The 15,782-nt window shown below is 45.2% G+C and overlaps 1 protein-coding gene and 1 pseudogene across 1 annotated transcript; both read left to right on the top strand.

Moving 5' to 3' along the window:
- Window positions 1-6,298: 6,298 nt before the first annotated feature.
- Window positions 6,299-9,173, top strand: BCL2L10 (BCL2 like 10). Its single transcript, XM_037054431.1, has 2 exons — window positions 6,299-6,739; window positions 8,445-9,173. Exons 1-2 carry the CDS (start codon window positions 6,299-6,301, stop codon window positions 8,646-8,648), a joined length of 645 nt encoding a protein of 214 aa, XP_036910326.1. The 3' UTR covers window positions 8,649-9,173.
- A 4,666-nt stretch (window positions 9,174-13,839) lies between these two features.
- LOC118992477 (T-complex protein 1 subunit delta-like) lies at window positions 13,840-15,144 on the top strand (annotated as a pseudogene).
- Window positions 15,145-15,782: the final 638 nt, after the last annotated feature.

Below are 15,782 nucleotides of genomic sequence, written 5' to 3'. Positions count from 1 at the left end.
TGACTTTGAGGGCCCTATGAAGGTATTTGGTAGGGCACTTACCCCATGGGCAGTAAGCCACCTCCCTTACAAGCGTTTCACCTCACAGTGGGTGTTGTTTAGTATTTATTGATGGAAACTTGGTTGGGAGTACACTGTACCACATGGAGACTCAAAGGTAATAAACTCCGAGTAATAAACTGTATTTTGCATATCGAATACAAGGCTGACTGGAGTTTTTCAACCAGTTTTTCCTTTTCTAGGAGGACTTGGGGGCAAACCTACCAAATTGATTGTGGTGAAGGGGACCAATGGGTGTGCCCACAGGTGTGCATAGCCTTGGACACGCCTGGCAGAGTAGAGAGGGCTGGGGGGGCAGGGAGTCAGTGGGGTGAGGAGGCAGGCCCTGATGGGTGCTTAGGGGAACGCCTGCAAACGGAAAGCAAGGCAGCTGCTCTGGAATGAGCCCGAGTCCAGCGGAAGGCACTCCACATCCCGCCCCTTGACCTCCTTCACACCCTCCCCTGGGTTGTAAGTAGCTTAATGGCAGCACAGGGTTGTNCAGGTGTGCATAGCCTTGGACACGCCTGGCAGAGTAGAGAGGGCTGGGGGGGGGGCAGGGAGCCAGTGGGGTGAGGAGGCAGGCCCTGATGGGTGCTTAGGGGAACGCCTGCAAACGGAAATCAAGGCAGCTGCTCTGGAATGAGCCCGAGTCCAGCGGAAGGCACTCCACATCCCGCCCCTTGACCTCCTTCACACCCTCCCCTGGGTTGTAAGTAGCTTAATGGCAGCACAGGGTTGTGAAGGCTTTTGCATCCTGGGCTTCTGCAGTTGTTTGCCAGCTGGCTAGAAGGTGGCAGCATTGACACACTGGACTGATCTGTAAGTCAGAGGGGGACAGCAGGGTGACAAAGGATGTCACTCTGGGTTCAGAGCCAGCTCTACCCCTTTCACAGGACATGTGATAACATCCAAATTTCTGCCTCAATTTCCTCATCGATGAAACAGGACAGCATGACGTATGTAAAGTACCTACCTCAGCCTTTGGCACACCTGCCAGCCTTCATGTCTGTCCATCCACCCTCCCTTCCCCCTCCCTTCCCCGTTAACTTCCCCTCCCTTCTCTCCTTCAGCCCCTCCTCCCATCTCTTCCCTCCTCTTCTTGCCCCACTTACCTCCTCTGTCTTTTCTTCCTCCTCCTTTCCTCCCTTTCCCCTCCCTTCCCCCTACTCCCCATTCTTTTCTCCCCCATGTCCTCCTCTCCCTAAGCAGCCCCCACTCATGTATCCAATTATCACCAATTAGGACTCCACCTGGGCCAGTGGTTCTCAGAGTTTTGGGTCTTAAAATCCTTCCTACACTTTCAAAAATTGAGGGTCCCAAAGAGATTTTTGTTTATATGGGTTACATTTATCAGTATTTTTTATCACTAGTAATTAAAACTGAGGATAATTATAAAGCCCAAGAATACAGTCACCCCTTCCCCTGGTGATCCTTTCATCACACAGCAGTAGCTCCTAGAAAGCTGAGAGAACAAGCATTTAAAAAGCCACATGTAAAAGACAAAGGTCATTATTATTATCATGGAAGTGGTTTTGACTTTGGAGGACTCCTTGACAGGGTCTCAGAGACCCTGAGGGTGGGGACCACACTCTGAAAACAGCTGATCTGGGTTAATGAGCGAGACCTCCCTGCGGCCAGTAAGGCTTCATAGGAGCTTGGAAGAGGGGGTGGAAGAATGCAGGGTGATTAGGGAAGGAGCCTTGAGGAGGCTGTCTCAGAGGAGGCTTTGGGGTGGCCACAGGCCACGTAAGAGGCCCTGCAGGGGCACAGAGAGCCCATTGGAAAGGCTAGAGACTGGCGGAGCCTGTGAACCCCTGAAAACCTTTCCCAAATGAGGACACTGAGATCCAGGGGTGAGCCCAGCCGATAGGGTAAAGCACAGGCGGCAGGCAAAGCCTGCGAGCCGGGGCCGGCCCTCCACTTTGTTATATGCAGCCCTGCACCCTGTTTCTACCCAGCAGCAGGGCGGAGCTCCTTGCCCCTGGTTAAGAAGCATTTACGTTTATACAGTCCTGAAATTCCCCATGGCCCTTTGATGGCAACTGCAAGGTGGATATGCCCTCCCCCCCGCCCCGTGAAAATGAGTTTGACACCCTGGGGTTAGAAGATTAACTAAGGCTGGGGTTGGGACCACAGCACTTCTGCTGGCTTTCCCCAGGGCCAGGCAAGCTGACTGAGCTGGGGCCTGTGGATTGGCATTTCCCAAACATGGCTGCTGGGTCTACAACAGGTTAAAGATACAGGTCCGTAAGGCCCCTCCCCTGGTGCTCTGGGCTGAGCAGGACTGAGGCGGGGCAGGGGGAGGAAAGCTCTCAGTGGATCCTACCTCTGTGGATCCTTTGTGAGGACGGGAGGCTGGACCGCCTCACTTAGGATGGGAGAGAATCAGGTCGCTTTTCAAGACAAAGCACAGGCACCCTCATTCTCCTAGAGAGGACCTGGCTGTGGCTAGGGTGGCCTTTGGGACTGGCCACTCATAGTAAGCTAACTCTTGGCCATTTCTGCTTTATTTTTTAAATTTGTATTTATTTTTAGAGAAAGGAGAAGGGAGGGAGAAAGGGCGAGAAACATGAATCCGTTGCCTCTTGCATGTCCCCAACTGAGGGTCTGGCCCACAACCCAGGCATGTGCCCTGACCGGGAATCAAACTTGCGACCCTTTGGTTTACAGGAGGGTGTTCAACCCACTGAGCCACGCCAGCCAGAACTTGGCCATTTCTGATGAAAGAAATGAAATTAATATTTTTGTGTCTTTGTAAAAAGGATGCAGACCCTCGGGTGAGGAGACGGAATCAGGTATGGTGCTCTGGACTGTTTAACGAGTAAATAAATAGGAACAACTAAGTGTAAGTATGGTGTGAGCACTTGTGTAAAGACTGGCAACAGGAAATGTCCACATTTGAACCCAAGGTTATCTAATCCACACACCACTTAACTTTGTCGTACATCAGGAAATGAAGCAGAGGTCACTGTTTCCATCTCCGCCCCCCGCCCTGCGACAGGTGGCCTCCTCCTCCTAGGTCTAGACCCAAGAGAAATGAAAACTTACATCCACACAGAAACTTGAACACAGTATTCATAAACAGCCCAGGCTGGGACAACTCGAATGTCCAACAACCGGTGGAGGGCTGAACAAAGTCGTGATGTTAATGCATCCACACAGAGGGATGGTATTTGGCAATAAAAAGGAGTGAAGAGCAGCCACATTCTACAACACGGATGAACCGCGAAAACATTACGTTAAGTGAAAGAAGCCAGACACAAAGGGGCACGTGTGGTATGATTCCGTGTATGTGAAATGTCTAGAATGGGCAAAATCCATAAAGACGGCAGACCGGTGGTTACTTAGGGCTGGGAGTGGGATGAATGGGGAGGGACATAAAGGTGATAAAATATACATGGTAATATATATTTTATATAAATCCGATATAAAAAAAACAGGCAGTCAGTCTCTAGCTCTTTTCAGTATTAAAAAAAATAGCATGTAGGTAAGCCTCACCAAATGTCACATTTTGTGTTTTGGTTAAAAGTGGGTAAAGTGAACATGGTAACCCTGGTTAGTTCATACTACCGATGAACTCTTCTCAGGAAAGAGCTTGCACTCCGTTCCGGGCACTGTGCCAAGCACAGCGCATACACCAGCTCCTGTAACCCTGTACCAGCCCGAAGGGGCAGCTCTTTGCCTACATGTAGTAAGTGAGGAGATGGAGGCTGGGAGAGCGGAACAAGTTGCTCAGGGTCGCAACTTCTAGGCAGCAGCACCAGGGTTTTAATCAGATCTGTCCGCCCACTGCCTTCTTGCATCGTGTGCATCAGAAACTGTGTGGGGGTTAATTTCTTCATTTGTTGTTTCGTTCAACTGATAATTAAGAGTTAGCAACCACAGGGCCAGAGGATTTCTCACTCACCCCCAAGCTACTCCTCTGTGCTTGCTGCAAAGATAAAATGTTTAAAAGGTGAAATCATGACTTGTAAAACGTATGAACATAAGTAAAAATGTTTACCTACCTCAATTGAAGAGGCGACCCACAGACGTCAACACCAGTTCAAATGGGAGTTTGATGTGCAGAGATTTCTCTTCCCTGCTGACCAATTCATTTGGCTCACTGTAAAGGAGTCGCTGGCGCGGCCAGCCCAGCTTTTGCAGAGAATTCCAAGTGCTGCCAGCTCAGCCTTTGCAGAGAGGATTCCGCTGCCGCCACATCCTCCCCTCCTGCTGCCCTGGCCTCCTCATTCATGGCGTGAGCAAGCACTACAGTGGCTGGGTAAGGAAGCTCTCTGACATCCACAGAGCACAGAGTTCTGTCCCCTCTGCAGTGGCTTCCTGTGGGGGCATGCAATGGGGCACACATATTTCAGTCTGTGCCCACTCAGGGCAGTCCAGGCACGTAGCTCTTTCTAAGATTTCCTGGTCACCACTCTTCCAGTCTTGTTTCTTTCAAGGCCCTGGCTATCCAGCCAAACCATCAGTGACTGCCCATAAATCTATGTAGGTCTGCCTGTGCTCTGGCCATTTCTCACCCCAGATAACATGGACAGTCCCCTGTGGCTTGAGTATCAGCCCACGGGGAGGATTTTCCTTCGCCACCCTGTTCACAGTCACTCCTGAATGGGGCTGTGATGTCACAGCTGTCCACTTTCATGTGGTACCAGCATATCACATAGGCCCATCTGTAACCCAGGCTTCAGTTTCTTTCCCTCAGTCACCTGGTCAGAAGCGAATCCCTGGAAACCATAGGTATGGAATGAGAGAGCAGGCAGAGCAACCTGCTTGTGCCATTGATTACAACCAGTGGAAGTGCCTGAGTTCAGTCTCTCATATACCATCTCCACTTGATGACAGATCGCTGCTGTGCGTGCCCAACCCAATCACTAGGTGGGTCCAACAACATCCATGTCACGATGGCAACTCAAGGTGCATAGTCACCTGATGCCCCTTGGTTAGGTGTTCAGCCTCTCTACAAAGACCCAGGAGCAAGCCACGACCTGCTTTTCAAAAGGAGAATAGTTATCTGCAGAAGATGACATTGATTTGCTTCTAAATCCTAAAGATCAACACTGTAATTCTGCTATTGGTGTGTGCCAGAGGCTCCACTCAGCACCCCTATTTGACACGTGTCACTGGATGTGTTGGACCATAAGGCCCAAGTGGCAGAGCAGTTTATACAGCAGCCTGAATGCTCCTCAGAGCCCTCCCTTGTTCTGCTCCCCAAACCACCGGCCTGTAGACGGGTTGCATCACACACTCAAATGTAGTGTACGTTGCCTCCGAAATCCAAAATGACCTGCCAAGCATTGTGTCTCTTCTTTCTTGTGGATGATGCAAGATGAAGCAATTCCTCTTTTACCCTAGGTGGGATATTTCAACATGCTTGGACCACTGGACCGCTAAAAATTTCACTGCTGGTACCAATTTTGCATCAGACTGTGTCCAACTAGGAGAAATAAGCCATAGAGTAATGTGAACAGACAAGGATTCAAATAAGTATTATATATAACAGGGGATTGGAGTAATGAAGGATTGGCCAGTAAAAAGTAATGAGAACTCTAAACAATGTAAGAATGGTAGCGATCAGAAGCAGCCATTAACCTAGAGTTGAGTATGCCCTCAGCTTCTCCTGTTATATTATGGCCACAGTTAAACTCCACTGTGATGGTCTGTGTCTTTGTCCCATCACTGGACTGTAGGGTCCTTGAGAGCAGGGACCACATGTCTTGCTCTCTGTTATATCTCCAGTGCCAGGAGCACCCCCAAGGGCTTTAAATAAATATGAGTGAATGAATGTAGCCAATATACTGGCATTCGAGCTGCCCACAGAGAATTATCCTGCCACATATACCACACTCAAAGAGAGGATCTCTCACACACAATTGGGAGAGACTGAACATCCTCACACGTGAGCCGTCAATGAAGGCTGTGAGTAGCTTTCATCAACCTCTCCTTAATAAAAGACAAAGGTCTGGCCCAACTCCCCAGACTGTCCCCTCCAGGTTCTTAGGCCCCAGGCGGAGAGCTAAACAATAACCCCAGAAGAGTCTTACTCTGCCCGATTGCTACGTGAACACACGAGCACAAGGCTGAGCCTCGTTTTTGGCACCCGCACAGGTGGTGTTGGGATTCGCATTAAAGGCTCCTCTCTCCACCTGCAAACCACTACAGCCGGGGCAGTGCGGGGGCGGGTAGCCCCTCCCCGGGGGGAGTTGCAGCCGGGCCTAAAACGCCGGCCCTAGCCAGGACCCTCGGCAGTGGCCGAGCTATGGGGGACGAGTTGAAACAGCGCACGGCGCAGCTGCTGGCAGACTACCTGGAATACTGCGCCCGGGAGCGCGGCACTGCCGGGCGGCCGCCGTCCACGCACGAGGCCGCCTTGCTGCGCTACTTAGCCGGGCGGATACAACAGCGTCACCAATCCGTTTTCTCCCGCTACCAAAGATTTCGGGGAAACCGCCTGCAGCTGGTGGCAAATGCGGCACAGCAGTTAGTCCGAGACAGCGGATTCCCCACCTGGGGCCGCGTGGTGCTGCTCCTGACTTTGGTGGGGACCCTGCTGGAGAGACCGCCCGAAAGCCCCTCGTGGGAACAGAAAGAGTGGGAGGCAGAGGAAGACGTTGATTCCGACTGCCGGAGGCTGGTGGCCTTTCTGTGCCATTGGCTCACCGTGGAGCATCGCGCCTGGCTGGAGGCACAAGGCGGCTGGGTGAGCGGGGCGCGGGGCGCGGGACGTCCTCACGCGGCTGGAACCCAGAGAGACCCAGCGGCGCCAGCTCCTTGGGGTCTTCGTTTCGGCAACACGGGGACGCTCGGTGTAAATTCCAGGCTGACAGAAACTACCCTTTCTAGACGGCGCTCTTAATTCAGTAGCAGCTGCGCACGACTTGGGTTTGCCTACTTTGGCCTTGACCATGCTCGCCCTCCGAGTTTTAGGATGCGCTCGCATTAGGTCTGGATACTTTGCTCATATAGAGATCCCCGAGCTGGTAAAGCAGCAGTGGGTGGTCCAGGCCAGGTGGATTCTTTCTCCTCTACTTAGGCTCTCCTCTACCTTTGGAGAGACTCACACTCACTGACCCCACAGCTCTGCCTGAAACGGTAGAATGAACAGCCACCGCCTCCCCTGCCCCCACACCTCTCAGGAAAAACCGAGGCCACAGGTGTTGGTGAGAGTACACCAACACCCAGTGGTGGTGCTGACTCAAGATTCCTTAACTTCGAATCCTCTGTGCCTAGCCCTCGGTTGGGAGATATCCAAACGCCCTGGCTTTCAGCTGTATTCCATGTGGTCTCTGTGGTTTAGGATAGAGGGGCAGGCGCTTGACCTACAGCTCCTAAACGGAGCTAAGGGTCAAGTGAAGCCCCGCCACCTTTCAGTGGGAGGGTAGCGTGCCTCTCTGGGCTCTGAACTAGACCTTGTTTCCTCTCTTCCTAACTGGAGATGAATCAGTGACTGAAGTGACCGAGACTGTAGAACGAATACAGCCAAATCATTAAAAAGACTACTGTTGGCAGTGGTGTGTTAGACCAGTGGTGATCAGTTGGGTTCCATTCGTGGAGGACAGGTAGTATCCGCATCAGAACCAAGAGCCTGTGTGAACAGTTTGCAGTGTGAGAATTGACTCTTGCATTCTTTGTCGTGTGTGTGTTAGTCTTCAACTATCCACGCCTGTGAAGGCTAAGAACTCCACCTGAACTATTTGTTCTAAGGCATTTGGTCCGTGTGGACCCTCTGCACTTAAAAGAAATTGACTGGGGGGCCAGCATTGTTTTTTGCTGTTTAAGCTCATCAACACTGGCAAGGAACTAACCTTTTAACATGAAGAAGCCAAAATTCTCCAACTGAGTAAACAGGACATGCCTACCATTCTCCCAGATGCACTTAAAATGCTCGAGTCTGGATTTCAGTTCCTTTCCTTTCCATTTTTCTGAATGGAACTGCTTGCTGTATTGTCACAGGTGATAACTTTCAACCCAGCGATTTGACAGTTTCCCAAATGGCATCTCTCTTGCTCAGGAAAGAACATGATATTCGGGCCTAAATCTTGTGGGTTCAGTTCAGACCACCAAAGGAAAGTGAGAGTAATACTTTTGCGGCGAAGGGTCTTGCCTTCAGTTTGTGTTTAAAAAAAAAAAAAACACCAAAAAGGCAACACCTGTGAAGCTTAATAAACTGAGGTATGTCTGTAGTGGCCTCCCTTCCTCTTGAGTTTTGAAAGGAATCAAAGGCAAAGTGTTCCCTCAAACTGAAGTGTCCTCTATATTCTTTTCTATGCCCCCTATTGGACCACTTCTTACGAGTCACAACTGATCAAAAGTTCCTAATTGTACGTTGCCTATTGGTATTTCCTTGTTTTAACTTTTAAACCCAGGAGTCATCTGAAACCTCCTGTGTGTTTTATTGAGTTCAGATTTTGAACATTATGAAACAATCCATTTCTTTTTCTCCCTCCCCCCTTGTAGGATGGCTTCTTTCGCTTCTTCACAACCCCAACGACCTGGCGCACACTGCTGGCCCAGGTCTTTCTCTCATGCCTTGCAGCAACAATATTAACCTATATTTGGACACAACGACCGTGAGTTACCAAATTTTTAACCCACATCTACCTGCCTAACAGTGGCCAGCCAAGTAAATTTGGAATGTTAAAGGACAGAACAGAGTAAAGACCCTTCTGGGACATTTTTACCTGCACTTCTATAAGGAGTCCTGCGGCGATGACTCTGCAAGTGTTTTAACCCTTGACACGTACTCAGAGGTGTTGGGACAGAGGCCCTTGAGTGGCCCTTCTCTGCCTGGGGAAAATGGGAATCTAAAGGCTTCCTGCTCCAAAGAATTGTTAAAGTGTGTTTCATCGAATGGGAAATCTGGCGCTACATTGAGATAAATATGAACAAGACACTCTCATCTATCCACAGTTTCAAAGCTACCACTGACTAATGTATCAAGGCAATGGGCCAGGGGGGGAGCAGTTAAATGGCATCAGAAGTGCCCCAAGTACCAGTCTAGCAAAGGACATAACGCTAACACCTTTGACAAGGAATTCTTACTAAAGCCTTCAAAGCTGAATTCCTGGGACTTCTTGGGTTTCTAGAGTTAATTAAGAATTTATATTTTTTACTTCAATAAATTGGTAAATGTCTTCAATGTTTTAAGAAGTTTATGCATCTTTAAAAAAAAACTTAGCTGGTTTTCCTTGGGATTCAATAAGCCTTTATTCTTAGGAGTAACTTGAATTGATGACAATTTCCTTTTTTATTGTCTCTTTAAATATAACATGTACAACCTTTTGCTTTTCAATTACAGTTGACATACAGTATTATATTAGTTTCAGGCCTACAACATAGTGATTAGACATTCACATAACTTAAGTGATCACCCCAGTAAGTCTGGTACCCATCCAACACCATACATAATTTTTACAGTATCATTGACTACATTCCCTATGCTGTACTTGACATCCCCATGACTGTTTTTATAACTGGCAGTGTGCACTTGTATTTTTATTTACTTGTTTTGTTGACACTATTGCAGATGTTCCCCATTTCCCCCCAGCCTTGCCCCACTCCACCAACGCCCCAGCCCCTCCTGCTGCTGTCTGGGTCTGCGGGCCGTGAGTCTATATTCTTAAGCTGACCTCTTCCAGTGCCCACCCCCCGCTCCCTGGGACCTGTCAGTAGGTTCCATGTACCCACATCTCTGTTTCTGCTTTGTTCATCAGTTTATTTTGTTCATTAGATTTCCCATATAAGTGAGATCATAGTTTGTACTTCTTAATCCCTTCTCTCTTTTCACCCATCCTCCTGACCTCTCTCTGATGTGGCAACCATCAGTTTCTTCTCTGTATCTGAATTAGTTTTTCTTTTGTATGTTCACTTATTCTTTAAAATTTTTAAATTACACTTTGCATTCAAAAATGTTTATTAGTTTCAGGTGTATAACATAGTGGTTAGACAGTCATATACTTCACAAAGTGTCACTTGTTGTTTGTGAATTTATTGATGATAGCCATTCTCACAGGTGTGAGGTGATATCTCATGGTGGTTTTAACTTGCATTTCTCTGGCAAGTGACATTGAGCATCTTTTCATGTCTGTTGGCCATCTGTATGTCCTCTCTGGAGAAGTGTCTATTCAGGTCCTGTGCCCATTTTTTAATTGGATTGTTTTTTTCTTCTTTGTGTGCATGTGTCAAGTTGTCTGAGTTTGTAAATTTGGATATTAACCAACTATAGGATGTATCATTGGAGAATATGTTCTATTCACTAGGTTGTCTTTCCGTTTGTTAATGGTTTCCTTTGCAATGCATAAGCCTTTTAGTTTGATATAATCCCATTTTCTTTTTTGTTTCTCTTGCCTGAGGAGAGATATCAGAAAAAATATTGCTAGGAGAAATGTCACAGATTTTACTGCCTATCATCTTTATTTTTTCTAGAAGTTTTATGGCTTTGAGTTTAACACTTAAGTCTTTAATCCGTTTGGAGTTTATTCTTGTATATGGCATAAGAGGGTGGTCCAGTGTCATTTTCTTTGCAGGTATCTGTCCAGTTTTCCTAATACCATTTATTAAATAGACTACTTTTACCCCACTGTATGTTCTTACCTCCTTTGTCAAATATTAATCGACCATATAGATGTGGGTTTATTTGGGGGTTCTCTATTTTGTTCCATTGGTCTCTATGTCTGTTTTTATGCCAGTAGCATACTGTTTTGATTACTATATCTTTGTACTATAGTTTAACATCAGGTAGTCTGATACCTCCAACTTTTTTCTTTCTCAGGATTGCTATGACTATTGGGGGTCTTTTGTGGTTCTGTGTAAGTTTTGGAATATTTCTTCTAGTTCTCTGAAAAAAAGCCATTAGTATTTTGTTAGGGATTGCATCTATAGATCAATAGATGAATCTATAAATTGCTTAGAGTAGTTTGAGTAGCTTAATGATATAAATTATTCCTATCCATGAGCACAGTATATATACTCCCATTCATTTGTATCTTTTTTAATTTCTTCAGCGTATTCTCATTTCCAAGTATAGATCTTTTATATCCTTAGTTAAATCTATTCTTAGGTAATTTTTATGCAGTTGAAAATGGGGCTGTTTTGTTAGTTTCCCTTTCTGATAGTTCATTATTGGTGTATACAAATTCAACTGATTGCTGGATAATTATTTGTATTCTGCTACTTTACTGAATTGATCAATTGGTTCTAGTTTTTTTGGTGGAATCTTTAGGGTACTCTATATACAGTATCACTTTGTCTGCAAATAACAGTTTTCCTTCTTTCCAATTTAGATGCCTTTTATTTCTTCTTGTCTGATTGCTGTGGCTAGGACTTCCAGTACTATGCTGAATAAGAGTGGCAAAAGCAGACATCTCTGTCTTGTTCCCAGTCTTAAGGGAAACACTTTGTTTTTTAATTTTGAGTATGATGTTAGCTGTGAATTTGTCAAAAGTGGCCTTTATTACGTTCCCTCTATTGCCACTTTGCTGAGAGTTTTTTAATCATAAATGCTGAATTTTGTCAAATGTTTATTTCTGCAACCATTGATATGATTCTTAAATTTTTTTTTCATTTATTTTTAGGCAGGGGGAAAGGGAGAGAGAAAGAGAGGCAGAGAAACATCTATGTGTAGTTGCTTCTAGTTGCGCTCCCTACAGTAGACCTGTCCCACTATTGGGAATTGAACCAATGACCTTTTGGTTCGCAGGCGGATGCTCAATCCACTGAACCATACCAGCCATAGCTCCTATTGATATGATTTTTATTCATCATTTTGTTTATGTGGTATATAACCTCAATTTATTTGTGGATATTGTACCAAGTTTGCATCCCATAATAAATCCCATGTGACCATAGCATATGATATTTGTAATGTATTGCTGAATTCAGTTTGCTAATATTTTGCTGAGGATTTTTTTAATGATTTTATTTATTTTTAGAGAGAGGGGAAGAGAGGGAGAGAAACATCAATGCATGGTTGATTCTCACATGCCCGCCTACTGGGGACATGGCCTGCAACTCAGGAGGCATGTGCCCTGACTGGGAGTTGAACTGGCAACTAACCCTTTGGTTCACAGGCTGGCACTCAATCCACTGAGCCACACCAGCCATGGCTTGTTGAGGATTTTTATATCTATGTTAATCAGGGATATTGGCTTATAACTATTCTTCATAGTGTCTTTATCTGGTTTTGGAATTAGCATAATGCTGGTATCATAAAATGAGCTGGGAGTCTTTCCTCCTCTCAAATTTTTTGAAATAGTTTGAGAAGGAGAGGTGTGAGTTCTTTTTAAACATTAGGTAAAATTTACCTCTAAAGCCATCCAGTCCAGGACTTTTGTTTACTGGGAGTTTTTTCATTACTCTTTTGATTTTGTTAGTTGTAATCAGTCTATCAGGTTTTGTTTCTTCCTGGTTCAGTTTTGGAAGATTGTATGTTTCTAGTTTTTATTCATTTATTTTAGATTGTTCAATTTGTTGTCATATAGTTGTTTGTAATCTTACCCTTTCTATTTTTGTGGTGTCAGTTGTTACTTCTCTTTCATTTATGATTTTATTTATTTGAGCCTCTCTTTTTTTAAATGATTTTTCTTCTAAAGATTTCCTTTATTTTTAGAGAGAGGGGAAGGGAGGGAGGAAGAGAGGGAGAGAAACATCAATGTGTGGTTGCTTCTCACATCCCACCCCCACCCGCGACTGGGGACCTGGCCTGCAACCCAGGCATGTGCCCTGACTGGGAATCGAACCCACAACCCTTTTGTTTGCAGGCCAGTGCTCAATCCACTAAGCCACACCAGCCACAACTCTTTTTTTTCTTGATGAGTCTGGTTAAAGGTTGTCAATCTTATTTATCTTTTCAAAGAACCAGCTCTTGTTTTCATTGATCTTTTGTATTATTTTTCTAGACTCTATTTTATTTTCATTCTGATCTTTATTATTTCTTTCCTTCTACTCTCTTTGGGCTTTGTTGTTCTTTTTCTAGTTCCTTTAAGTGTAAGTTTAGATTGTGTATTTGAGGTTTTTGTTTCTTGAGGTAGGCCTATATTGCTATATATTCTCTCAGAACTGCTTTGGCTACATCCCATAGATTTTGTGTTGTTTTCATTTTAATTTGTCTCAAGGTGTATTTTAATTTCTTCCTTGAGCTCATTGTCAACCCATTCATTGTTTAGTAGCATGTTATTTAGCCTCCATGAGTTTGTGTGTTTTTCAGTTATTTCTTGTCATTGATTTTCAGTTTCACACCATTATAGTCAGAGAAGATGCCTGATACAATTCCAGTCCTCTTAAATTTATTGAGACTCATTTTGTGTCCTAACATGTGCTCTATCCTAAAAAATGTTGCATGTGCACTTGAAAAGAATGTATATTCTGCTGCTTCGGGTGAATTGCTTTGAAAATATCAACTAAATCCATCTGATCTAATGTGTCATCTAAGGCTTCTCTTTTCTTGTGTATTTTCTGCCCAGAAGATCTATTCATTGATGTCAATGGGGTGTTAAAATCCCCTAGTACTACTGTATTACTGTTCATTTCTCCCTCTATGTCCATCAAGATTTGCTTTATGCATTTTAGTGTTCCTATTTGGATACATACATGTTTACAAGGGTTATCTCCTCTCATTAGATCAAGCCACTTATCATTATGTAATGTCTGTCCTTATCTCTTATTATATAGCCCTTGTTTTAAAGTCTATTCTAATAAGTATTGCTACCCCAGCTTTTGTTATGTTCCATGTGCATGAATATATGTTTCCGTACCTTTACTTTTCGTCTGTGTGTGTGTCTTTCTGAGGCGGGCCACTTGCAGATGGCGTATATATGGGTTTTGTTTTCTTATCCATTCAGCTACTCTTTTGATTGGAGCATATAAGCTATTTACATTTAAAATTATTATTGAGTTGAAATGCTCTAAAGATATCAATTAGACCCATCTGATCTAGTGAATTGTTAAGGACACCATTTCCTTGTTGATTTTCCATCTGGAAAACCTATTCTGTATGTGCCATTTTTCAGTTGCCTTTAGCTCAACATAATCAATATGCCAACACGGCATATTTCAGGGTGACATGTTCTGATCCCCTTCGGGGGTTACCAGTGCACACTCTCACTCTGCAGCCACCCAGAGTATCCATTCATGTCCATCTGTCCTTTCTGAGCCTGCGTAGACCCAGCCAAGCTCACCACACCTGAGAAGTGGTTCTGTAGAGTGGGGTGTCCACCAGGGCTGCCAGCGTGCGAGGTCTGCTTCAGTGGCATCTCTGTGACTGGTGCTATTAGAACAGGCCTCGGACCAAATGGAATGGATAAAATGATTCAAGATGGAAAAGGGGATGTGACCATTCGTTACAAATGATAGTGCTACCATTCTGAAAGGCATGCAGCTGTTACCTCTGGCACCCAGTGGAGCTAAGGCTCAAGATGAAGCAGCTTGAGGCAGCAGTACAGCAGTGGTCGTTATCACTGGCTTTCTTAGATTCCTACATCATGCCTTTTCAGAAAGGGATTCATCCAACCATCATCTCCAGGTCACTCTAGAAGGATTTATATCCTTCTTGACCTTTGGAATGAGTGATAGAGAAGCTCTGTTAACTCAAAGGTTATCTCTCAATAGTCAAGTCTGCTTTCTCCTATGAGTGTAAACTCCAGGAGGAAACTGACCCAGCCAGTCACTAGTGTAGATCTTGGCAATATCAAAACAGTTTAACTGTGTGGAACAGCTGCTGACTATGAGTTGGTAGAAGGGCTGGTTCTCACCCAAAAGGTGGCAAATTCTGACATAACCTGAGTTGAAAGGACTAAGGTTGAACTTTTTCAGTATTGCTTACCTGCTCCCATGACAGATATGGACAATCAAATAGTAGCTTCTGGCTATGTCCAGATAAGACTACGTGCTACAAGGGGAGAGCCTGTATTCTAAATGTAGGGAGACAGATTTTAAAAACAGGATATAATGTTCTTATAGAGAGGCTATTCTAAAGAGATGCTCTTGGTGACCTTGCATTGCATTTCCTGATTAAAAAGAAGGTTGTGGTAGTTAAGGATAGTGAAAGACGTTGAAGCCATTTGTAAGACAATTGAAACCGTCACAAACCAAACTGTGCATACTGAGTAAAACAGAGTGATGAGTTTATTGCAAGGCTTTCAACCTGCAAGCCTGGAAACTCAGGGCTACTGAAACAATGAGTTTCAGGTTGCTTACAGACTAAGGGATTTCTATGGGGTAAGTGTGGGGGTTATTTGGCTTTGCCAACTGACTGGTTGCTTAGGGGTCTTCTTCCCTATTTGGATCAGGGTAGCTGAGTCTTGGGAACAACGAAGTCCAGAGATGGCGTGAACAGACTTGGTGTTTGAGGGTTTGCTGGGGCCCTCTGCTGATTTCTGAGAAGAGCTGTAAATTACTGTAAGGATGGGTTGAGCTTTCTCTGTGAGCCCGTGCAGACCTTCTCTGTTTTGTCCTTGATATACGTGACTCCATTTGGTTCTATAGAACCAACCCAGTTGTTCATACTGAATCATTGCTGACATGCTGGGTTTGGCTGATTTAGCTGAGGTCAGTTTAAATGGTTCTGGCAAACTGCTCAAGATTATAGGCTGTGCAGGCCCTGGAAATAGTTACAGTTGTTCATGGTTCTAATAAATTGTTGATTAAGAAGCTCCATTCAGCCCTGGCTGGTGTAGCTCAGTGGATTGAGCGCGGGCCTGCGAACCAGAGGATCGCGGTTCGATTCCCATTCAGGGCACATGCCTGGG

This window comes from Sturnira hondurensis, unplaced genomic scaffold, assembly GCF_014824575.4.
Source record: "Sturnira hondurensis isolate 20B ecotype Veracruz unplaced genomic scaffold, ASM1482457v3 Scaffold0008196, whole genome shotgun sequence".
NCBI classification, from domain to species: domain Eukaryota; kingdom Metazoa; phylum Chordata; class Mammalia; order Chiroptera; family Phyllostomidae; genus Sturnira; species Sturnira hondurensis.
The sequence above is the reverse complement of the archived record's forward strand: the minus strand, read 5'-3'. Positions and strand labels throughout refer to the sequence as shown.